At 41.6% G+C, this 26049-nt stretch overlaps 1 protein-coding gene across 2 annotated transcripts in view; it reads left to right on the top strand.

Moving 5' to 3' along the window:
* piezo1 (piezo type mechanosensitive ion channel component 1 (Er blood group)) overlaps positions 1 to 26049 on the top strand; it is a 94283-nt gene that overhangs the window by 55057 nt on the left and 13177 nt on the right. For both annotated transcript variants that reach the window (XM_079168875.1, XM_079168874.1), the window contains exons 25-46: positions 622 to 865; positions 4307 to 4403; positions 4720 to 4885; positions 6093 to 6182; positions 7764 to 7846; positions 13138 to 13194; positions 13331 to 13425; positions 15226 to 15370; positions 17505 to 17573; positions 19115 to 19287; positions 19407 to 19510; positions 19709 to 19885; positions 20181 to 20439; positions 21831 to 22019; positions 22843 to 23022; positions 23198 to 23459; positions 24259 to 24394; positions 24626 to 24773; positions 24895 to 25047; positions 25163 to 25224; positions 25467 to 25625; positions 25835 to 25982. In XM_079168875.1, the coding sequence (XP_079025001.1) occupies positions 622 to 865; positions 4307 to 4403; positions 4720 to 4885; positions 6093 to 6182; positions 7764 to 7846; positions 13138 to 13194; positions 13331 to 13425; positions 15226 to 15370; positions 17505 to 17573; positions 19115 to 19287; positions 19407 to 19510; positions 19709 to 19885; positions 20181 to 20439; positions 21831 to 22019; positions 22843 to 23022; positions 23198 to 23459; positions 24259 to 24394; positions 24626 to 24773; positions 24895 to 25047; positions 25163 to 25224; positions 25467 to 25625; positions 25835 to 25982 (3196 nt within the window). The remainder of the gene's footprint in view (positions 1 to 621; positions 866 to 4306; positions 4404 to 4719; positions 4886 to 6092; positions 6183 to 7763; positions 7847 to 13137; positions 13195 to 13330; positions 13426 to 15225; positions 15371 to 17504; positions 17574 to 19114; positions 19288 to 19406; positions 19511 to 19708; positions 19886 to 20180; positions 20440 to 21830; positions 22020 to 22842; positions 23023 to 23197; positions 23460 to 24258; positions 24395 to 24625; positions 24774 to 24894; positions 25048 to 25162; positions 25225 to 25466; positions 25626 to 25834; positions 25983 to 26049) is intronic.

Genomic DNA, 26049 nt, shown 5'->3' with positions numbered 1-26049 from the left:
TCATTCAGAAAGACAGATCATTTGACTATAGTCAGTTTTCAGGAAGGGAAAAAATCTGATAAGGATGTATTATCCACTGATATTTGTCTTATAGAATATATATATAAACAACATAAACATACCTGTGCATAGTATGGAACAGTAAGTTAGGATTCAAAAAACAAGATGTAAATATATGAAAATGCAGCCTATAAAACAAACAACAAATCTGGAATATAATAAAGTTCCCTGAAGTATAATAAACATTGTGACCAGATATGATTTTAGCTCTCTGGTAGATATGTATGTAATGGAGATACATACTGTATGTCTGGTATTATTGTACTGCAGTTTTATACTTCTTAATAACCAACAGACAGATACCAACATTTTTGCCATGAGCTAAGTTAGATATGAATATTGTCCAAGCTGATGTATGGTTGGACTAATGATTTCATTATTTGGCTGTTGGTTGAATTAGTATTAAGTAGCAAAATGGCAATTTGAAATTTTGAATAAAAACAAGAAGTTGGACTTGCCTTTTAAATCGCACCTAGTCTTGCTCTGCCTTTCCTCACTCAGATTGTTGATAAAATCTGTATTGTTTGGACATGAAATGTTTCTTTTCTTGTCTTCCTCCAGGAGTTACCTGGACATGGCTAAAGTTTTGGTGTTTCGTCACCTCTTCTGGTTTGTGCTGTCAGTGGTCTTCATCACCGGCGCCACGAGAATCTCTGTGTTTGGATTGGGCTACCTGCTCGCTTGCTTCTTTTTCCTGCTGTTTGGGACCAGGTTTTTGGTCAAATCATCCAGAACCCGCCTTGCCATGTGGGACTGTCTCATCATCTACAACGTGGCAGTCATTATATCTAAAAATATGTTATCTGTAAGTACTAAACTCATCATTTGGTGCTAGTTTGCAGCTTTTTGGGGGGCTCCTTTGTTCCTAGGACCCTTTGTCTTGGTATTTGGTAGAGCAAAAGTAAAGTGAAGTGATGTACATGCCGTTCTTAATGCAATTTTCGGTGTGTGTGCCTGCATATGATTAGTAGAAATGAGGCTTTGAGCTTAGGTATATCAGAGTCAAGCTCAGTTTTATCTTTGTACGTCAAAGACACATGAATCAATTGTTGAAACGATCAAAAAGGGGGGCAGATACGTCTGTAAAGATCCCCAACAGAATCCAAACAAAGAGATACAGCGACTGAAGGTTACATGTTGTTGCATGACCAGCCTTATATACATGACTAATATGACAGCAGGTCAACGCTAATGTGAACCACTAACCTAATGTGTTTTTTTGAAAAGCGATATTTGTGACTTTGCTCTGACTGAGATGGTGCTGCTGCACTCAACTCTGACTGCAATGTATAACCTAAATGCAGTGGCGGGCCGTGGATTTTATACCTGGGCCTTCAGTGCTGTTCTACACTTCTAATAACCTCATTATGACGTCACAGCTACTACGGGTTATTATTTGTTTCGTGTAAAAGCCGCATATTCACATAACACTGCAACATTTGACAAATGAAATAAAATGTTACATGAAGTTCAACACCTAGCATACAAAACACGAAATGCAGAGTGCAGATACATGAATACGAGCATGACGGGACGCTGCGTCATTAACGGACTATATAGTCCAAATCAATGTAACACAATGACAAACTCACAAGAGCAGTCGCATATATTCATATGACAACAAAGCAACAAATCAATCCAGCAGACCTGCAGCCGATCGACACATTCCACCACACGAGCACGAGCCATTCAAATACTATTCATAAAAACGCCAAATGAACAGTAGTAACTGTAGAGGTAAACAAACGAAGTTCACTTACCAAATGCTGTCTATCCTCCTTTCTTTGTTGACAAAGAGTTTAATCCCAGTACATCAGTTCCAGTAAGAAGTCCTTCTCGATTCAACCGGATCCGGCGCCGGTCGGTTGTCCGTTTTCTGCCGCAGTCCGGTGGTCGTCTTCGACAGCCGTTCGGTGGTCGTCTTTGGCCGTGGACCGACGAAGGGCGGGCCACGGTTGTGGAGCTGTTTCCCTGCGAACGTGGTCGTTGAGTTGTAGATCCACTCGAGTCTCTCCAAAAGTACCGACGCTCAGTTAAAATGAAACACATTCCCAGTCATAACATGTGCAACGCTTCTCCGACGCTGCATACAAATCCTTTTCCTGGCTGGTCAGGGCTGCTAGCTGTGGGGTCGTTTCTTACTGTCCTGTTTGTTCAGAAATGTCCTTGAGAAAAGTGTTCCCAGTAACTCCGCCACTAAATCCGTTTGTCCTCCTCCTTCCGTCATTTGATATTAAAAAAACAAAGCTAGGTAAAATGTCTTTCAAATATTTCCAGTTGAACTCTGTCTGCTTCAACCAAAGCTCTGCTTGCAAGCATTATGTTTCGCGGCACACTCTGCACCTTGCGGCAGAGAGGCATCTGGACTCAGCTGCAGTAATGCTGACGTAACTGTAGGTCTGCACACCGCTCTGGTGCGTCCATGAATCTCAAACTAAAGATCTGATTGGTTGAAGACTATGTCAATCAACAATATCGTCCCCATTCAACTTAAACTGCACATAGATTCACTGGTGAGTCTGCAGGCTGGGGCCTCTCTTCTACCTAGAGACACAGAGGTGAAATCTGATTGGATAAAAGCTCTACTTAAAACAAGCTGCACTGAAGCAGAGCAACTGAGGAACACAGTAGCTGTGCAATGAGAAAATAAGATAATGGGAAAAATATTTTTATAAATTATAATACATATAAGAAAACATTAAATGTATTTAAGAAAAAATATTAAATTATAAAATAGCTATAACTTTGTGATTCTGTTTAGGCCAGCAGAGAAGGCTTTGCAGGCCCTGACGGCCCGCCACTGCCTAAATGTAATACTTTAAATTAGAATAGAATTAGATTAAATAAGAAACATAATTTAAAAAATATTTTAAACAACTACGTCCGTCAAGTGTTGCAGTGATGCTGTTAAAAGATTAAATCTGAGGCTTAACTTTGAATCATACTACGCCACAGGTATGAGTATAATGTAAGTAAATAAGTATAAACCAGCTTTACCGCTGTTGAATGTTGGCCTTGCTGGTATTGATCAGCAACCCCCCCTCTGGTAAATCTCAAAATACGTCCATGCAATGTTAACATCATTAATTTAAGTTGTAGAATTTGGGCCATATTCACAAAGTGAAGAGACAAGAGTCCTGTCAAGTCGGGCTAAAAGGTACTAACAAAGAGATTCTTTCTAAGACCTTTTTCATAAAGTTGCTGAAAGCGACTCTTGAGGGGTCTGAGATACCCCATTGCTATGGATGACATTATAGATCAGATGCTGCAGTACCATCTACTAGCCGACAGCAGGAGGAAAAGTAGTTTGTGGCTGGGGTCCTTCATAATCCTGTTGAACTTCTTCCTGCACCACAGGGTGTAGAGGTCCTCCATGGATGGCAACTCTATCCTGGTGATGTGCTGAGCATTTTTCACAACCCTCTGTAGCACCACAGTTAACGGCGGTACAAATGCCATACCAGGTGGTGATGCAGCTGGTCAGGATACTCGGATGGTGCATCTATATATGTTGCAGAATATCCTGGAGTCCATTTGGAGACTCCTCAGCAGGGGGAGAAAAAAGAGCTGTTGTTTCGCTGTCTTCGAGATCCCGTCTGTGTGGTGAGTCCAGGTCAGGTCTTTGCTGACAGCTGAGGAATCTGAAGATTCTTACTCTCTCCACCAGATGTGGGCGTGTCCTTCTCTCTGTCGCCTCCTGTCATCCACAATAACCTTCTTAGTTTTTTTGACGTTGAGAGTTAGGATGTTGTCCTGGCTAATAGATGTCAGGGGTTTCACCTCCTCTCTGAAGGCTGTTTCGTTGCCGTCTGTGATTATGTCAGTGACGGTCGTATCTTTTTGACTTGAATTGACTTTTTCAACTTGATGGTGTTGGAGCTGTGGATGGTGCAGTCATGCATGGATAGGGAGTACAGGAGAGTGATGAGACCGCATCCCTGTGGGGCTCCGGTGTTGAGAGTCAGGGTGGAGTAAGTGGGGGTGCCTATCCACACAGCATGGGGTCTGCCCGTCGGGAAGCTCAGGATCCAATCACAGAGGGTGATGTTGAACTCTAGGTCTCTGAGCTTGATGACAAACTCAACAGCCATCAAATGATAACTAGGCAAATTTTCTTCAGCATTTCACCGATTGTGAGTAGGTCTTAAGGAGGTCTTCAGGTGTCTAAGGACTGCCTCAAACTTTTCTCACTGAATTTTGTATTTCTCTGCCTCTCTGTATGTGTGTGTGTGTGTGTGTGTTTCAGATCCTGGCATGTGTGTTTGTGTTTGAGATGCAGAAGGGCTTCTGTTGGGTGATTCAACTCTTCAGCCTGGTTTGCACGGTCAAAGGATACTATGACCGTAAGTGCTTAAGTAGAAATAATACACCATGGCCATTAGGAATAGTATCTATGTTATTAAGCAAAGGTGATGTATTACTGCATTTTGTTTCATACTGTATATCTTGGGAGGTTTAAGAAGGACAAGTGATTTGGTATTTAACAGTAGGAGAAAAGAAAACCCCCTTCTCCGACGAGTTTGAAACTGAAGCTTTCTATATTAGATGGCTTTTTTATCTATAAGATTGCATTCACACCTGACAGAAGCATTTACAATTCTACAGAATGCCTTTTTATCTAGGTGTGTGTCATCGTGTTTGTTTGTTTTCTGATAACAGCAAAAGCAGTGAGTGACAAGACCTGCAGCCTCCCGGTAGAAGAGGCTGGGATCATCTGGGACGGTATCTGTTTTCTCTGCCTGTTGCTGCAGAGGAGGGTCTTCCTCAGTTTCTACTTCCTGCATGTGATGGCAGAGCTACAGGCTTCTGCCAAACAGGCCTCGAGGTAAGACAATGAACTGAATGAATGAGTGAGCTAATGCAGTTGTTCCAATGCTAGTATTCACCAGATATTATGATAATATGATATATATACAGTATATATATTAAAGCAAAATAAATGTCTGTTACACATAATTGCATTTATTTGAAATACTTCAACTCAAACAATCTAAAGATTCCTTTCTCAGATCTTTCTCCAAGGTCCTGAACTGTGTTCAGGCGACACAAATAGACAAAGAAAATATGATTTAATTTGAATGTTTCACAAGCCAAAAAGTTTAGGATGAATATATGATAAATAATGCATTTGAACATTTACGTTTATTCTTGAACTTTGTGGACAGTATGTACAGTATGTAACAAAAAAATTCCAAGCTTAAAGGTCCACCAACTATTCCACTATTTTCCAGGGCTTTCAATTGCATTTCACTTCACTTGTTTTCTTCAGAAATGAGTTAGCTCAGATTTAACTTAACTGTCAATTTAACAAGATAAGGTGACTTTCATTGTCCTGTGTGTACAGTGCCTAAATATAATATTACAAATATAAAAGTATTTAGGTTTTATTGTTTAACAACACTGAATCCAAGTAGATTTAATTTTTCTTTATTGACACTGCTCAACAGAAAGAAAACATTTAACATCAAAGTGTAAACCGACATCTCTAAAAAGCGATCGTAATTAATTACAAAAAGTCAATACTAACTACATCTTTGCATAAGCACATATTCACTCACTTCAAAAAGGACACACAATCAATCATCATGTTGAATCATGTTTGGTCGACAATTTCCACATCAGATTTTAATGTCACATTAGATCTACTTTGATTTAATGTTGTAAGACAGTAAAATGTGAACATTTTCAAGGAGATGAATAAGAGGTAAAAATGTTATTATAATTGTAGTATCTTTTTTACTTTCACCATGGACAGTTCATGATGTTTGCAACAGCTTTAGTGAAAACCACATCAGGTTATTAGTTCCCTTCAGATCACAGGTACCCAATGAAAAGATGAACATCAAAAATGCTAATTTCAAGAACAGATATTACCCCTGTTGATAGATCCCAAATGTACGGACTACTATGATTAATTCAACACACTTTCTTTGTTAATTCAAATGAAGCTGCTATCGATATTGGCTCCCCAGCTACTTCCTAATGACAGTTACTTGTTGACAAATGCATTGATAGACGTTTCTTCTTTCCAGGGGGTTTGAGCTCTTCAGAGCCAGTATCGTGAAAAACATTAAGTTCCACCAACAAGTTGAGAGGAAATCTCTGTCACAGCTCAAGAGATCGTAAGTGTTCACAGTACAGTAAGTGCAGCTGATAACATTTGTTTTGGGAGTAACATTGTAATGGTACATCAAAGAACAAGTAAGATGGAAAGCTGGATGATGAAATTCAGCTGCCTTCAACACAAGCTGATAGAAGGTGAAGGCTCTAGGGATGGCAATGTTAATACTCTTGTCCGTTCACCTCTTTGCAATTATTTTTTTTACATTTTGTAATTTCATGGTTCCCAGGGGATGAATCCTACTGATTTTGGTGATCCTCTGATTTTTCCTCTTGTGCCCCAATGAGGTTGACATTTTTGGTGTTTAGTGAAAGATCTAAAGAACTGCATGGTGGTTAGCCCTGACATTTGGTATCGATATCCATGGTGCCCCCACCACAAACTTCTCACTTATCCAATGAAATATCTTAACATGTACTTGATAAGCACAAAAGTTTGTATAAGTTTGTATAGATAAGTTATCTGCTTATCCAACCTGCTGCAGGTAGATAGACAGACGGCCGCTTGTGATAAGCCATGATTGTCACAGCCTCTAATGCACCCACCTCTAATGATGCATTATTTCAGATCCACCCTGTGGACCACATTTCCTCGGAGGAAGCCTGGCCACAAAATTGCGAAGTGGATTTTGCACACTCTCAACGCACTTCTCTGAACTAACCAATGAGAAGCAAGGAGGACTTAGACTGGCACATGTGGGTTAGGAATAAGGAAGTATTGGACCTGAACCTGACCAAGGGTACATCCCAAGTCTCTTAATTGCATCCCTGTTTCCCTCACTTGGGTCCTTTCCTTGCGTCTTGGTCCCTCCCACCAGGGATGCATGGAGGAAACCATGCGAGGAGAGAGGAAACGAGGAAATATGTTTTAAGAGACATGAGACGTCCTTTCCTCTGAAGCGTCACGTGAAGCGACGTCTGTTTCTGATGACGGCGGCTCTGATCACAGCTGGATCAGCTGTCAGTCGGCTTTAACAGCTAGAGAGAATTTTGAGAAGTTTGTGTCTGTACACATGATCACTGTACTTAACAATAGTAACTAATAAAGACACACAGTTAGTTAGTTAGAAAATTAGTTAAATAATTGACATTTTGAGAATAAAGTCATAATAGAATATGTTGCGTTAGTATTTACTAACAGTCCATACGCTACTGTAACCTACAGTTATATTGACATGCAGTGTGGGGTCTTTCCTTTGACCATTAGCTCTGTATCACTTTCTCTCTATGCGTCCTCCTCGCTTACAGACACTTTTGCTCTGTTGGGGACCGTCTCTCTCCTCCAGAATGCTTCCCACTGAAAAGCACTTCATCGGAGGTGGTGAAGTTACATTTGTGTGAACAATAGGCCATGCAATCGTGAGATTTATGCGTTTGAAGTGTTTTCAGTTAGTTTAGTTTTCCACCTTTGATGATAACTCTGTGCCCTGTATAAATATACCATGGTAGACACCAGGTACAGGTAGGTATAGAATACATGGCTTTACATTAGCCCACAGCAAATATTATGAATTAATTTCAAAGAGAGTTGAAGTTAAATTATTCTGTCTTCTGCCCTCCCTTTTTCTGTCATGTTCTCTCAGGATGCAGAGAATTCGCACGAAGCAGCAGAAGTACAGGGATGGACACAAAACAAATGAAGATTCTAACGAGAGTCAGAATGCTGGTAAGACTGGCTGACTGCAAAAATATTCGTCAAACTGTTGGAAAACTTAGAAAACTAAACAAGCACGTAAACATGTGTACCACAACTGCTTGTTTTTAGCTGCAGATGAAGCTTCCTTCGGGTCTTAATCATTTTGCACTGAACCCAGCACTGAAGTCATTATTTCATTTCTTCAACTGATCTGAAAATTTAGTTCACGATATTGTAAACCTTGTAAATCCTAGATTTGTATGCGCAGAGCCCTCTAATGGACTCTATGGGTAATAATAATAATAATAACTTTATTTATATAGCACCTTTAAAAACAGAGTTCACAAAGTGCTTTGGCAGTCAAAGCAGCAAAAACAAGGCAATAGTAACAACAGAAAGTTCAGTGAGACCGTTGGATACCTTAAAAATAAACTAAGAAATTAATGAAATAAAATAATCAATAAAATAAAAATAAAATAGAAATATATATATATATACATATACATACATATATACAAATATACATATACACACATATACATACATATACATACATACTGCATATATACATACACACACAGATTCATATACAGTTGCACTCAAAATATTTCAACCCCCACCGCAAATCAGGTCCATCCGCAAAATCTACAAACCCCCAGCCGCTCCCAAAAAACAACCCAAACAAGGACAACCCAAATAGCTCAATACAACCAATGCCACAAGTGGTCTCCCCAAATCCAACACAAAGTGCCACCACCAATGAAAACCACAGTCCCAAAACCACTCAACCCCCCCATGACAAGCACCTCCAGTACCCGGTAGAGCTGCCCTCCGCTGCCACGACCTGATGCAAACGCGACGCACAGCCAGACACCAGGCCCCGACAGCGTCCCCGAGGAATCTCAGCCCAACCCTGGGCTAATGGGCTAAGATTCCCCAGGAACACCGCCAGAATCCACAACAGCAAAAGGGCGCTCTACCAAGCACCAAAGACGCCCGCCATGAAGGGACCGAACAACTCAGAGACCGCAGCAGTCACCAAAAGCGGCACTCAGCGCCAAACCCGCAGAAACCACCTGCAACACCAGCAGTGCCCAGCCACTCAAACTGCTCCCGTCCGAGCTGTTCACCGAAAAACAGCCGAAAGCCTCCAAATCCCACCAACAAAACCCAACCCGCAATAGGGGCCGAACAATCGAGTGCAACTGCATTTATTAAAATAATTTAGTCAAATCAACAAATGAAAACAGAATTCGAACAGGAAAGCATCATATAAAAGCCAGTCTGTAAACATGTGTTTTAAGAAGTGATTTAAAAGAGATTACTGATTCTGCGAGCCTTATCTCCTCAGGCAGCTCGTTCCAAAGCTGAGGGGCCCTGATGGCAAAGTCATGGTCACCTTTAGTTTTTCAGCCTCAGCTTTGGAACAGCCCCACCCGAGGATCTTAGGCTGCGAGCTGGCTCATAGGGGGTCAACATTTCCTCTATATATGTTTGGGCCAGGCCCATACATGCTTTAAAAGTGATCAGTAAAATCTTAAAATCAATTCTAAAACATACAGGGAGCCAGTGGAGAGAGACCAGAATTGGGGTGATGTGATGTCGTCTGTTAGAACCAGTGAGAAGCCGAGCTGCTGCATTCTGAACTAGTTGGAGGCGAGAGAGTGACTTTTGGTTGATGCCAGAAAGAAGGGAGTTACAGTATGAATTAATTACTTTTTCCAGTTCAGGTTGAGAGAGCATTCCTTTGATTTTGACGATGGTTCTAATTTGTAGAAAACAACTAAATATTATGATTTCTGATTTTGAGTTATTGAGTTTAAGAAAATGTTGCGCAATCCAACAGTTGATATCATTAAGACAGTCTAAAACAGCAGCTAGGCTTCTAGGGTCATCAGGTCTCAAGGGAAGGTATATCTGTGTGTCGTCTGCATAGCACAATGAAAAGAAACATTGTGACGTTGGATGATATGACCAAGTGGGAGCATGTATATGGAAAATAAAATTGGACCTAAAATTGAACCTTGCGGTACACCACAGGTAATGTGTAAATGCCTATGGTGACCGAGTGGCTTCTGTCTAAAAGGTAAGAATAAAACCAACTAAGTGCAGTTTCCTTGATGCCAACCCAGGTTTTAAGACTGTTGATTAAAATATCATGTTCTATTGTGTCAAAGGCTGCACTTAGGTCTAAAAGAATTAAAATCAAGCTCTCCCCTCTGTCAGCTGCTTAAAGTAGATCATTGGATACCTTGTGGAGGGCAGTTTCTGTGCTATGTAAAGCTCTAAAACCTGACTGAAACTTCTCGAAAACGTTATTAAGACACATAAAAGCTAAAATCTGTGTTGAAACCACTTCCTTTAAAACTTTTGTTAGAAACAGAGGTTTAGAAATGGGTCTAAAATTGCTAAGTACAGAAGAATCAAGATTGGGTTTCTTTAAAAAAGAGGTTGGACCACAGCAAGTTTAAAAGTAGTTGGAAATTTGTAATTTGTTGTCTGATGTCCTTGACTCTGTTTGTAAAAAAGTTAAAAAAACTGCTCACACATCTCTTGTGAGGCATCAGTAAAATGACAGGAGGAGGGGGTGACCACAGAGTCAATTATCTTAAATTTTGTAATGCTCTCCTTCAGTCACAAGTGTGCATTTGTCCATTGAAAATATCTATAAGCGAAGTCAGCCAATTAGGACTTGCCTACCTGAATGCATGTGTACCCCACAGTGTATCAGGCAAGTGCAGCAAGGCTGCCTTGGTAGAGATGTCTACAGAACTAGGGTAACAATAATATAACCTTCGTTCTAACTCACACAAGCGCCACCCTTTACTCTATGGGTACAGTGGGTGGTATCCAATAAATGCACATCCTGCCACAACAGAACATTGACCCAACCACACTGTTCCTGACTGATGCAGCCCACCTACTTCTTTATAACCTAGGCCGCCACAGCGGAGGAGTGGGGGCCCCAGCCAAAACACGTAGTATGTACCTATACTGGGTCGAGTCATGGCCTAACCCTGCAGGGTGGTAGACATCCTGCACATCACAATACCAGGTCATCAAGGAGCAGAGGGACATGTAGGTGTATCATGCCCACAGGGGTGGTCAGCTTCAACACAACCAACACACACCTACCCTTTTCACCAGAGCTGTGTTGTTCAAGTGACCACAGATCCTGAAAAGGGTTCCGACATGTCCAGGAGATAAAACCGAATGAACAGACCAGACCACGATACCGCCGTACATACTATATATCCGCGACATTCACCCCTCCAAACAAAACCATCGATGCTGCTACATCACGTGTAGAGTGTGCACGGACGACAGTGGGAGGGTCACTTCCCGCCTACCCATAGGCTTGGGAGAGGCACACACAAAGCCATCCCGCCAGGCATTTGTTGAAAAGGGCTTGCACGCCCACATCATCCCCAAAGCACACAAATAGCTGTTCAGTGTGTCTGATGTGGCCTTGAGTTCAACAGCTGTATAACCCTGGTGTGAGGGTAGCCATGCTACGGTAAACAAGAAACAACTAGGGTGCAGCAACAGAGCAGTTAGTTCACACACTCTCTTAGCTGAGGTCAGTGCAACAATGCTTTCAGAGAAGAACATTCTAGATGCTCAAAAAGACCCTTCACTAAGGTCTCCAGCACCAATGGCAGCGGAGGAGGCACGCATCACTGGGTGCTTTCCCCTCACCCCCTTTAAAAGACTCTTCACAAGAAGGTGACCAAAGACCGTTCTGTCGCCAAAACCCGCGGGGCACGAAGAAATGGCCGCTGCATACACAGTGCCATGAGAAAGCTCTCTCTCCACCATCTCTGCAAAAGTGAGACAAGCATTGCTGGATCCTGCTGTTGCTGCCTGTACAGACAGTCCAGCCCCCCTGAGCTTGTTCCTCTCAGGAACCAAGCCTGGAGAGAACGGCCCAGATGCACCTTCTTACTGAGATAGAGCCCCCCAGAACTGGAAGACTCTCCAGGGCTGAGTCATGTCTGCATACCGGCGACCTGAGGTTACTAGAATGACCAACGACTGCTCTTGCCTCACTCTATCCAACAGGGAAGGGATGAGATTTCTCTAAGATCATGGCTGACTTGGCCATGGTAATTGTGCAAAGGCGTCCACCTTACGTCCTAAAGTGTTTGAGGACCAAGGACACTGCCTGTAGCTCAAAGAGGTTGATGTGTCGGTTCTCCATCGGTCATCTGGGTATATATATACCCAGGCAGGAGCCTCCCCACCCACCAGGGAGGGGGGGTATGCCAACCAAGCACCGCTTGTGCCTCCTAGCATCCAACCATGCTGAGCTGATGCCCCAACAGGGACTTTAACAGCGTCATTTTTGAGCTCCTGCTTACTCTCATCGCAATGAAGAATCACATCAAGACACAACATCGAAGCATCGGAAGTGATATACCTGCTGCTGGCATTGAATCTTGGGCAGTGCTCGCCAGGCCTGGGAGGATGTTAGCTGCTGAACAGTGCTCTCTGCGCGGTCAGTGTCATGGCATTCGAAGTAGGTGTCATGGAGATCGGTCCCAGCGAAATTGCCGGTACATAACAGGAACCGTCGAGGTCCTTGAAGTGGCGATTCCATCCGTGGAGAAAAGCAGTCAGAGGGCACATTTTTTTCATTTTTTCACCGTTTGCTGCAGAAAAAGGATAGTTTGGCAGCGGGGTGTGTTGCCTTATATACTGTGGGGTCGCATGTATTTGGGTAGGTATGTCCTGATTGCTTGGCTATGCTTATGCACATTTTCAGTGGATGAATGCATACTCATGATTGGAGGAGAGTATTATCCATAGAGTCCAGTATATGATGGAACCTATGTGAGTTAGGACGTCAAAATACCAAAAAATGGCGAAATAAGGATTTTATGTGAACTAAACTGTATTGTTCTTCACAAAGATTACCACACATTGTTAGTTGAGTGCATTTTACTGCTAATAATTTTACGGAAAACTGCATTAATCAATTTGTTACTACTAAACTCCAAAGCAAGCTGAGAGACTCACAAACCTGATATATTGGCACGTTTTGTTTTGTTAAAGCAAGCTGCAACTTTATTTTTGAAAGGTAAACAAATTGATTAATATCCCCCTATTATATTTGTCTTGCTAATCTTATAGGCAATATGCCATGAAATCACATGGGCACATTTACATTTCCATAAAGATGAACCATTTAATTCAATGATCCCATGGCCTTTACTCCCTCAGGTTACGTTTATGTTTTAAAACTTAAAGATAATAAAAACCATCATTACCTTTGTGCTGTGCAGTACCTCTACCAATCTAAATCTTCTCGTTTGTTCCAGAGACCCAGACAGACAAGAAGAAAAATTGGTCCCAGCCGTGGCTGGACCATGCTACAGGTATGGCAAACACTCAAGTCGCTTATAGGTGAAAAACATACTATGAGACTGAGGTAGTCCTTCTCATATAACATCAGGTAATATATATATATATAGTGAGTTAGAGGACATTGTAATATGTTTCTTCCATTCACAGTGCTCCACTCAGGAGAGTATTACCTGTTTGAATCAGACAGTGAGGATGAAGAGGACTCTGAAGAACAGAAGCCTCAAAAACAGACTGCCTGTGAGGTCAGACACACAACTATTTCACAAAATGTTCTTGCATATATAATATATCAGTACCATTTCTATGGTCAATGTGATATTGATATGTTTGTCATCATGGATGCCAAGTTCTTACTTGCACAGGCTCCGCTCTCCACTGGACTCTATGGGTAATACTCTACCATCATGCCCTTTGAAAATGTGTTAAGCGTAGCTAGCATGCAGACCCTACAGTATATAATGCAGAAAGGGCGATTGGCCCACTGACTTCCTCCATTGACGGAGTCATCCCTTTAAGAACCTCGTCAGTGCCTGGCAAGTTCCGGCCCTTTCGCCGAGACGGTCTTTATGATGCCTACTTTGAGTGCCTAGGCATGGACCACGAGGAGAGAGGTTTTCAGCAGCCACCAGCCTGCTCGCCCCCTTCCCGTTAGTGATGACCACTGCGGTGGAACATGTTTTGCTACCACTACCTGCACTATGGTTTTCCGCCCCCTCCTTCCATGCTGTTAATAAAGTTGATGTTGTCAATGTGTTTTATACTTTTAAAACTGTGAAAAAAGTTTAGATTTAAACTATTTACATTTCTCAAAGAGCATATTCCTTTCCCCTCTCCACCTCCATGGCTCTTTATGGCGTCTCATTAAACTTGGCCCAAACCAAATATGATGTTTACTAGCTGCCCAGTGTCAAAGCCATTCCCCATCTCTGGTGAAGGAGGCAGTGGGCCTGGACGATCACGCTAGTGTAAGTGGTCACAGCTGGTGGCACAGTGATGTGTTTATTCATGAACGCTATAATCGGCATGATGTCAGAAAGCATACCTCATCTGATATAGTAGCTGTGAATAATTTATTTGCCGTTGAGCTGGAAACGTTGCATTCGTGGACTTTTCTAATTCGGTCTCCCATGAGCGAGCCTTACATTTATGGAAGGTCTGGCAGCTCTGAGGTCTGAGACAGGATATCACAGCTTGTTCGCTGCTGTTGAATTTAAGTTGCATACTTTCAGGTCGAGGTGGTTTAAAAACACAGGATGTTCTTGCATTTCACCATCCAGGGTAAAGTCTCTGGCTCACAGACTGCCATTCGGCTATGCCCTGTCCCTCAGCGCCATTCGCAGATGTGTGGACATGGTATATCAACTTCTGCGTGACTGAGGCGTAAGGGTCTTCATTTATCTTGAAGAACTTGTCATCATAGCTCAGTCCAAAGAATGGGCTATGTTCCACACAGCCCAGTTGATCTTACAGCTAACCGAGCTGGGGATCACGATCAACTGGAAGGGGAGCAAACCTTGTTTGGTGAGTGTCCACTACAAATGTACGGCGGCATCTCTTGGACATAGGCTCCATTTCAGGGTCTGTGCACACTGAGACAGGACTTGTGAAAAGAGTTGTGTGTTGCCCTTTATACTGTGGGGTCGGCAAGTATTCAGGTTTGCATGATCTGATCATGCTAGCTTATATTTGTAATTGAAGTATTACCCATAGAGTCCAGTAGAGGGCTCCGCCGGTGCTTCGACCAAGGGTTACAATAGCGTAACCTTCATCACAGAGTTTGTGGACAAACACACCTATAGGGCTACAACATGACCATAGACAGTCCATCACCAGGTCTAATGCTGCAGCAGACAGTTGTGTAAAGCTGTGTCCAGTGGAGTCACATGTCCACAATATCTGGTTTTAAATAATATTATATACTGCATATAGTTGCAGTTGTTGTATTAAAATGTTTGAAACATTTAACACTGCTATGATAACAAGCTGTGTAAAAACTTCTTATGTTTATTGTATTGTTGATTTTGTCTTGTTTTCCCCCTCAGTTGGCGTACCTGGCATGGGTGACCAGTGTGAAAACAGCTTTGAAAGAACGTCAGAGACACCAACGACAGTTGAGGAGGATTGAGAGAAAAGAGAAAGAGAGAGAAGGAAGAGTGGATTCACAACAGGAGGCTTTTTCTGCGATTGGTTAGATATTCTTACATCCTTTTTTTATTACTATGGTGATGGCGGAGCATGCAGATGCAGTGGCTAGTTGCTCCCAAAAAGTTCTTGACAGTTTTGTATTAATTTATCTTTTCACCTTTATCTACCATATCTGAAGCATATATTGCCCATGACAGAAGTACACCTATTGACACCAGGAAAAGGAAGTGCAGGGATTGGATGAAGTGTCCTTGAGATGCCCACAACATCTACCCAGCCAACCCAACTGGGCCAAACGCTAACCAAAGCAGCGTGACAGCCGCAGCAAGAGAGGGAAGAGAGCTAAGCTAACCCAGTTTGGACCTAAGGGTATTCCACTACTCAGCCTACTCTTGGCTATTGTTTGGTCAAAGAACAATAAATTGAATGAAATAACCCTCAGGCTAACTCAGCATTGGGAAATCAGAGACTGCTTTGCCCACATCTTTACAGATACCTGACTCCATAACAGCTCGGATCAAGCTATTGTATTTGACAAGTGTTTCACGCCAACAAAACGCTTTTGGCGGACAGTTTATTTTTGTTGTGCAACCCTGTGTTGTAGAATGACACTTTGAACCTTGTAAGTCTACAATAATGTGTAGCTTGTGAGGTAATGAGTTGTAATATATTGATGTAGGAAGAAGAGTAATATCAGTTCTCTCACAGGCTGCATCACTAATTAATTTGTTTGATGTGCTGCGGCTGCTGATCATTACTCACTAAAGGATTATGGATTGCAACATTATGATTTTGGCGCTACATCTTCCAGGCAGATAGAATAGCAGATGACACCAGTTAGACCAGAGGTGGGGGACTGTGCATTTATGCTAACAACGTTTGGTGCACAAACACTGCTCCTATCGAGATTCATTGCTCTTCTAACCTGGAATATCTCATGGTTAAGTGACAACCTTTCTATCTGCCTAGTATACATTGACTACAAAATATATTCTGTTCGAAGCAAATCCTAAGCTTTAAGAACTGCATGCTGCCAAAAGCCAAAACAGACTTCACATCTGGAGGCAGCCTTGATTGTTACAGGTGACTTCAACCACTTGAACCGGTAGATTGCACTCCCGAAATTCCACCATCATGTGTCCTACCACACTAGAGGGGAAAAGACCTTGGACCATGTTTACCAGTCCCTGTGTGCACTGTGCAGAATTAATTAACATCAACAGGACAGAGGCTAAGCGTGTCGCCAGCTTAAAGTTTCTAGGTGTCTGTGTCTCCAAGGACCTTTCTTGGACCCTCAACACATTGACCCTGAAGGCACACAACCATCTCCTCTTCCTGAGGGCACTGAAGAAAGAACGTCTCCTCGGTTTCTTGTGAACTTCTACTGCTGCATAGTCGAGAGCATCCTAACCAATTCCATTACAGTATTGTATGGCAACTTATCTTTCTTGCACCAGAAAGCGCTGCAGAGGGTGGTGAACACTGCCCAATGCATCACTTGGACTCCACTTCTCTGGGTTCGATGGTGTGATGGTCAGCACTCTGGACTCGGAATCCAGTGATCCGAGTTCAAGTTCTTGGTGGAACCTTGTCAATTAAAACGCACAATGCAAAATGATTAGGGGCGGCTGTGGCTCAGAGGTAAAGTGGCTCGATCCCCGGCTCCTCCAGTCTATGTCGATGTGTCCTTGGGCAAGACACTTAACCCCAAATTCCTGCCGAAAGCTGTACCTTCGGTGTATGTGTGGGTATGAATGGGTTAGTCCTGATGGGCAGGTACCTTGTATGGTAGCCCCTGCCATCAGTGTATGAATCAATGGGTGAATGAACATGTAGTGTTAAAGCACTTTGAGTGTTCGGAAGACTAGAAAGGCGCTATATAAGGACAAGTCCATTTACCATTTACTCTCCCACACTGAGGCTGTCCAGCACAAGCAACTGGTGGACATCTCTACAGGACTCTCAGTTCCAGGACCAGCAGCTCATTGCAGCTTCTTCCCCTCATCTGTCACCTTGCACCACAGTTTTGGCACTTCTAGTTAGATGCAACTAAAACGGCATATCGTTGTCTCAGTAATGACAAAAAAGTTTAATCTAAAAGAAAACACAAGAAAAAATGAAGTATGTATACTGTTTGTGTGTGTGTGTGTGTGTGTGTGTGTGTGTGTATGTGTAGGTTGTGGGGACGATGATGCGTTTGAGGACCCTGGCCTTCAGGAAGAGGAACCAGAGGAAAAGGAGTCCAGTAGGTTCACATTGTCTTTTCCTCCTCCACCTTTCACCTTTTGCTGTTTCCATTCTACAGTACCTGTGTTTCCATTTACGTACTTTTTTTTAAGTATTGCATGCTGTATCAAAACAGAAAAATCAATAAACTTTCCCCAATCGCGCAAAACGTTTTTGAGCTAATTGGAGGTGATTTATTTTTGTTTTTTAAAAATAGTTTATGCCCTGAATGGGTTACGGAAACCGTTAACAAAAAGCACACACATGACTGGGGAACATGACTGATCAGCTGTTTCTGCCCTCGGCGTCTTCCCCAGCCTGGTCTCACTCCCAGGGCGGCCAATACGGATGCTTGGGCAGCATCATGATATAGGCACACAAGGCCCCCTTTAGCGTCTGTATGAGACGAACCACGCTTTCAACTACCTACCATATAAAAACCATCTGCGTCATTATTAGACACGCAGAGCAAGGAATGTAGTTTTGATTGCGAGAAGTCCTCTGAGAGTGGGACGGAGAATTGGTGAATGAGTCAAAACAGTACTTCTAATCTGGGGACCAGTGTTCATGCCTCTTGTGAAACCAAAGGAAATTATGTCAGTTGACATTCTGTCCCATTCTACCATGTTCTGTGACATTCTGTCACGTGGTGCTCTAGCACTGAGTCCCATGACCTTACGTTACAAGCGTACCTATTTTAGGCCAAACCATGATTTGCATGAGGCTGCAAAAGGCTGCCCTTGTTTCTGCCGAGGTGGCAAAATATACCAAGTAGGGATGAGATCATGTTGTCTTCCTGGATATTCCCATAATTTTGTATTATTATTATTATTTCTTTTATTTCCCGTTCGCAACCTCTTCCTCTTCTACTCTGTTTACTGCTGGAGAAGAGTAATGCAAATACTAAAGCGGCAACTTGCGACGAAACTATGCTGCAGCCAAGTTATTTGCTAAAAAAAACAGTTGATGGAAACGCGCCTAATTTGCATTTCTGCAACATTTCAAAAGATTGCTTGAAATTTGCTTGACAATAGAACTGAAATATGGCTAGTAAGTAATGTGTTTGTAGTTAGTTATTGTGATTATGAGAGTGACTCATGAGAGTAACTAATAATTATTTTAAGTATAGTGGTTGTGTGTTCAGTAAAAGTGGTACTGAACAAGAGCCTAAACTGAATATAATTTTACTAGGCATCATAAAGCCAGTACCGTTGATTAGTTCAGATTCTCAACTCCATTAGGTTGGTATAGCCCTATTCATTAGACAATACAAAGACAGCCGTGCACATGCAACAGCACACCTTTTGTACCGTTGCCATTATCGAAAAAGATTTACAAGACAAAACTAGTAAAGATGTTTGAATATTTTGGCAGTAAACTGCTTTCCTTGTAATTCCTGTACATGCATTTATAAATGGCCTCAGAGGTCACTATCCACAATCTTTTCAAAGTGTAGAAAAAGTATTCATAGTAGATGGAGGTTTCTGCTAAATGTACAGTCAGTAAAAGTTTATCACCTTTTTTTTCCTCCCCCTGTCTCTATCTGTCTTGATACTGCAGGTCATGGTGAAATGGTTCAGAGGATCTTGGATATCCTGCGCTTCTTATTAGCAATAGTTCTGGCCATGGTGGATGGATTGACTCAGTGGCTCAACCTGCTGACTAAACAGTACAGAGAGACATCTGCTGTTCTGTGCAATGAACGCTACTTGATCTTACACAAGATACAGCAGGTAAACATAACACAGAGATTTTTGTTGAGCAAACATTGTTCTTTTGGAATTGAACATTCAGCACAGACAAATACGCACACACACACTTTAAGTTAGGTCTGTCTCCCTCTGATTGGCAGCATACAACAGCAGACTGCACAGATGACCAGGTATCTCAGGGCAGTGAGAGTTCCACACTGGAGACTTGTTTGGACGAGACTGATGCAGACTCCACCAGACACAGGTTAGTGTGGAAAAGAGTGTATCACTAGTGTCTTCTTTTACCAACTAGATATGTAAAGGCTCTTAGAATAGTTAACAGTGTGTTTGTTGTGCCCACCTGTTGCATAGGGTGGCAGTTAGGGGGCCTTTAGATCCTCAGTTTTCTTAGTTTTTATGTATTCATACATTTTATGTGTATGTGTGTTTGAATCTCTCTCAGTTGCCTCGACGTGGATAGCAGGGGTGTAACAGACCGGTCTACCCCCAGGCCAAGGCTCAACAGCATTGGGAACCTCTTGAGTCCAGAACCCCCATCTAGCAGCATGGAGCTTGTACCAGCGCCATCCAAACAACAACATAGACACTCTAGAACAGCCAGCGAGCTGCTGGGAGAAAGGTAGATAAAGAAACTTATGACTAAATAAAGCCAACAATAATCCACATTGACAGCAGCTACTGGTTTTCACATGACAACGTTGATTTCACAGTGTTTAGCGCCGACCTCCAGTATTACCACAATGTTTGCGTCATGAATGTGTGAAAGGAAAATAATAGTTTTATTACAGATTGTGTTTTATTTCATCGCTCTTGCCATTGATTTTATCATTTGTTAAAAGACTGGTGATAATTATTAATAATAATGATATTTGAATACAAATCTATGGTTGTGACTTCCCTTTCTCTCTCTGCAGGCAGTTCTTCATTGAGGAGCTAGAACAGAGCAGAGAGTTCTATAACAACCAGAACCGTCTGCTGAAGCTACTGTTTGCCATGCACAACCTGCTGGCAGCCAATTCAGAGCTAGTCTGCTATTTTATCATAGTGTTAAACAACGCGGTCAGTGCCTCTGTGATATCACTGTTCCTCCCCATACTTGTGTTCCTATGGGCTATGTTGGCTGTTCCAAGACCAACCAAGAGGTTTTGGATGACTGCTATAGTCTACACAGAGGTATGAGCACTGAGAGACACACAGACCCACTCAAGAAACTAACTAACTTATTTACCATAAAGCATCACAGGAAAATTGTGCACTATTGTTTTCAATATTTCACTGCATGGATCACAAATACCAGCACAACGGGTTCCAAACAGAACAATATTTTGAAAAAATAGCATTGCTCTCTGAATCACAGACATGTCATTGTCATTGTTGCACTTTTTTCCCATTTCTCTCAACATCGCTCTTATTGTATGATACAGTTCCATATCATATATTTTATTCACAATTTTAAGCCATCCATCTTTCGTTGGTGGTTCTGCTTTGTACCATCTCTTCACAATGGTCTTATTACAAGCTGCCAACAAGACTCAGCAGATATCTGTCTTCACTTAACACAGTATCTCCTGTCACCAAAGTACAGTACTATACATGTCTGATGTATATCAGCCCCTAGTTTTGATCATTTTGATAATGATCTGCAGAGTTGGTGTAAATTCTTGCAGGGTGCCCATTGCCCACTGTGCCCCCTTTCAAATAACACACTGTAATGTTATCAATTTGTAATGTAATAAGTGGGAATTTCCAATAGCTTCGACCATGTGTGCATGCATTCACACACCTCTAGTGTCTATAAGAAATGGTTATGAAAGTTATGAAAGAAGGCGTAGCTTGAGTATAGGGGGTAGTGCTAACCAAGCCACCAGGAAAAGAGATGTGATGTAATGCCAATTTTTGCAGTGGCTAATTTGCAGATTTTTTATTTTTTGGGGTCTAAACACTTGATAACTGCCCTTATTTGAATCATTAGGTCCCAAAAGTTGTAAAATCCAGTACAAGCCAAATCCAAAGTTATTCCCTAGGCATAATAAACTATTGTTCATGTGAGGTATAGAGGTCGGTGGTTGCAAGTAAAGATATTGATTTGTTCGGTATAACTATACATTAAACAACCACGACCATTTCAGATATTTGCAAAAAAGGGACTTCCCCAGTTGCCAAGAATATAAATGATTACAGATTTTAAAATGAAAGATTTTACAATGATTTTAGGGTGAGGATGTGCCTAAACGTTGACAACAAGCAGTAGTCAAAAATGATTCATTTGATTTGAATAACACTCTGGGTACGTTCCTTTTGCAATACTGGCAATAAAATAATTACAATAACAATTTATACTGTAAATAATTAAATAATTGTATTCAGGAAGGGCTGCTGTGACATGGTGAAAGGCAGACTCAGACTCAACCATACAATGATGATCTCATTATCTTAAACTTTGAAGAATCTCCTGTGTTTGTTCATCTTACAACATGAGATATTACCTGTGATGTGTGATGTTCCCTTGTCTGTGCTCCTTTCGGGACTGACATGGCTGTATTGCTGTGTTGTTCTCTTTCCAGGTGATGGTGGTGGTGAAATACCTTTTCCAGTTTGGATTTTTTCCTTGGAACAGTGCTTATGAGATGACTTTAAATGAAGACAAACCTTTCTTCCCACCTCGCATTCTGGGCCTGGAGAAGACTGACAATTACATCAGATATGATCTTCTTCAACTGCTGGCTCTGTTCTTCCACAGATCCCTTCTCATGGTCAGTTAGTATTCACAGTGATTACAGTGATGAAAACCATTATTTATTATTCCTTTCCTTGATTTCAGAAAGAATTAACAAAAAAAGACTTCATTTGACTTTTGTATTTCAAATTTCATCAGCTATAGCTTATCAACATCCATCTCTGGCTGAGTTTTTTTTATGAATTATGAATTATGATTTATCTGCCTACTCTGTTTAGCTTTAACAAGTGCAATACCACCTGTGACAGGCTGACCTCTCCCTTATTATCTGGAGAGCCTCTTGAGAGAACATGCACGGATAAAATGATAAAACTGTTGAGTAGGTACAACATAATAAATATTACTATCTGATAAATAAAGACTTAGATTAAGTTGAATAAAGCCACGAAATCCAAAACAACAAAAACATGTAAATTGCTTTAGAAACATAAACAAAATATATTGATGTTACATACAATAATATGTATGTTTTAAGTCCTTATATGATAATAAAGAAATGTTAGAGGGCTTACATTTTTTAAATATAGTGAATATCAAAAACTAATATCATTAGCTGAGATGGTTAGTAAAGGGAAAACCCCACAGTTCATTATTTTATTTGGCCACATATGCGTTCAGTAAATACAGCTGTACCTCACTGCTATGAAACTAGAGGCCTACGGCTATCCAAGAGGAAAAGTCTGCATCTTTTACTTTCAGTGTCTTCTCATCAATTGATGTTGAGAAACAGAATTGTTCTTGTAATGCAGGGTAAAGCTAGTTATTTTTTACTTCATCCAGCACAATTTCATCCTCCCACATTTGTATTTTTGTGTGTCCACTTGTGTGTGTCTGTACAGCGTTATGGCCTGTGGGACCACGAGGGCCCCCTGGAGGAGCAGATCCCCTCACCAGAAAGTTGTAAGGATGAAGGAAAAAATAGAGAAGGAGATGAAGATGGAAGGAAGAAGGATGGTAGAGAAGAAGAGGAGGAGGGCAGAGTTAGCTCAACATCTACTGAACTGGACCAACTACAAAAGGTTGGTTCACATACTTGATATTAGTTGCTATTGGTTACTGCCCAATCAATAACAAAGACTATGTTCTTGGCCATTGACTAAAGCAGTGACATCATGTAATACTATTAGCAGACTTATTTTTAAAGATATTAGACTACTTTCCTAGTTTTTTAAAATCAATTGTTTATCACTTTAGGATAATGTGGACTATGTTGAACCAAGTACCAGCTCTGCTGCTGGTACCACACAACCTCCTGCAACTGAACCAACACCCAGTGGGTCAAAGGATGGGCATGAAACTCCATCTGGGCTAAAGGACAGGTTGAATCCTCCCAGCAGACCGAGGGAGGATAAGATGTTGGGAGACAATGAGCAGGTGATAAAGGAAGTCCCAAAGAAAAGCAGCAGTATTCGCTTCCGCAAGAAACCTAAAAAAGCCAAACAACAACTCAGCAAAGGTTTGTGGCTTCATTATGTGTGGACTGTGTGACTCATAACATTGACACCAGCTGCATTCCATTTTTTTCATTAATTCCCACAACTACTTCTGTCACTTTTCATGTGAACAATCATGTGAATTTGTTTATTATTGTGTCTAGCCCCATTCAATGATGGCAGTTTCTTTGCCTTGTGTGGCTATTTCAAGCACATAGGAACAGGTTTGCCTTCAGACGTGAGATCCTCCCAAACATTGACAGTGGGGTCAGATCATTTTGGAAAAGCCTTGTGTTCATATCCCCAGTCCCTGTGTCACGACCCAGGACTGTTTTAACTATCGTCAAAGTGGCTTTGAAAGTTCCAAGCTGATGAAAAGTACTTGAGTGCACCATTCATTTTGGTCTCTGTGAGGCCAGACTGTTGCTGGGAAATTGGTGCTGGTTCAGTGCAATACCATTCAGTTGCCTGAAGGCTGCACCTTTGTGGGACACGTCTCTCAGGTGGAAGGAAGATATTAGCTGTATCCCAATTAGAATTATTATAAAGAATAAATAATAGGCGAGCTACAGGAATCGTCATAACTATCTGTATTTTCTGTCACAAATACCAATGTTACTTTTGGAAGCTTAACAGTAAATTAAGCAATAAGCCAAATGAGGCCGTGTTCACAAGGATTTTTACAACAGCATTCATATGCAGATATCTGTGTATTGAGATTATCTTTTGGCTTTGTCATTTGGACCACAACACAGTAACATAGCATGTGTAACAAAGAGAAAATGTGTTTCATGTCCTTGGTTCCGGTTTGGACTGTTCCAGTGGAGTCCACAGTTGAGACTGCAGATCCCTGTGAAGCAGAACCAGTGAAGGAGAAGCAGAAAGGCAATAGGAGAGAGGCAGCCAGTCAAAGATTGCTGGCTGTGGGATACAAGATAAAACAAGTCTTCCTCTCTGGGTGAGTTGGATATAGAGACTATAATGTCAACATATGCCGAAGTCACCAAGTCACCCTCTAAAATCCTTTATAAAAATAGCTTACATTAACGACTAATTATTCCGTCATTTATTCAGATATTTATACAAATAATTTAGTTGCAATCCAAGGAGGGATTAAAAACAGTGTAATGGGTTACTGAGTCCCACTAATACAGTGGTTTATTTCATGCCAATTTGTTTTCCTTTGCAGTATTCAGAGTGTTTACAGGCCAATGCAGGGATTCTTCAGGGGTATTCTCCATGCTGAGTATCGGGCTGCCACAGATGTCTATGCTCTCATGTTTCTGACTGATGTTGTTGACTTCATCATCATAGTCTTTGGCTTTTGGGCATTTGGGGTGAGAGATGGATGGAAGTTGTCATTTTGTAATTATTTATTAATTATCAATGATTTACATTATTGAAAATATAAATATTTTATAGAGAAAATCCAACATGACACACGTCTCTCACCTTCAGAAACACAGTGCAGCAGCTGATATAGCCTCCACCCTGTCAGAAGACCAGGTTCCTGAGGCCTTCCTGGTGATGCTGCTCATTCAGTTCAGCACCATGATCATCGACAGAGCCTTGTACCTGCGCAAGGCTGTCTTGGGAAAACTCATCTTCCAGGTTCAGTTCATGTATTCAGATTATTAGCATTTATGTATCTTTTGGAGGGGCCAAGAGTGGCCTGCACCATTTGTTAGGATGACCAGACTTGTCTCCTGTCGTTCCTTCCTTCCAGGTGATTCTTGTGTTTGGGATCCACCTGTGGATGTTCTTCATCTTGCCTGCTGTGACTGAGAGGTGAAGTCAAAATATATTATGTATTTCTTCTATTATTGGAGTATTGATGGTATTAACTGGTTATTACCAATGAACTAAATCACAGGGAGTGACTTGTAATTTGGGTTGTCTTGGTAAAAGATTAGAGTAAAAAGGCATCATTCTGATAAAACCAAACCACAAATACGGGTTGAGTCTTCAGCATACTACTGCAAATTAGATTATTAAGAAATTATTCTTCCTTTTTTCTCCTCTCTGTTCAGGAAGTTCAATCAGAATTTTGTGGCCCAGCTCTGGTACTTTGTCAAGTGTATTTACTTCGGCCTGTCAGCCTATCAGATCCGCTGTGGATACCCCACTCGTATCCTTGGCAACATCCTTACCAAGAAATACAACCACCTCAACCTGTTTCTCTTCCAAGGGTATGGACACAAAGCCAGTCTGCAGCTTTGTTTTTAGTTCTCTTTTAAGGATATCTACAATCCAGTAGAAACAGTATGTGTATCTATAATGACAGAGATTAGGTGAACTGTTATCATTACTACAGGACACAGAGTGTTAAATAGGTCAAGAATCAGCATATAGTATATTGGCATTATTATATTAATATTGTGCTTATGTGTGAGTGTAGGTTCCGTTTGGTGCCATTCTTGGTGGAGCTGCGAGCAGTGATGGATTGGGTTTGGACTGACACCACCCTGTCTCTGTCAAACTGGATGTGTGTGGAGGACATTTATGCCAACATCTTCATCATTAAATGCAGCCGTGAGACAGAGAAGGTATGAAGTGTATGAGTACTGTGATATGATTATACCAGACCAAATGACTGGTATAAGGGTACTTGGC

This window comes from Pholis gunnellus (genome assembly GCF_910591455.1).
Source record: "Pholis gunnellus genome assembly, chromosome: 11".
Lineage (NCBI taxonomy): Eukaryota > Metazoa > Chordata > Actinopteri > Perciformes > Pholidae > Pholis > Pholis gunnellus.
This window is presented reverse-complemented; position numbering and strand designations above follow the sequence as displayed.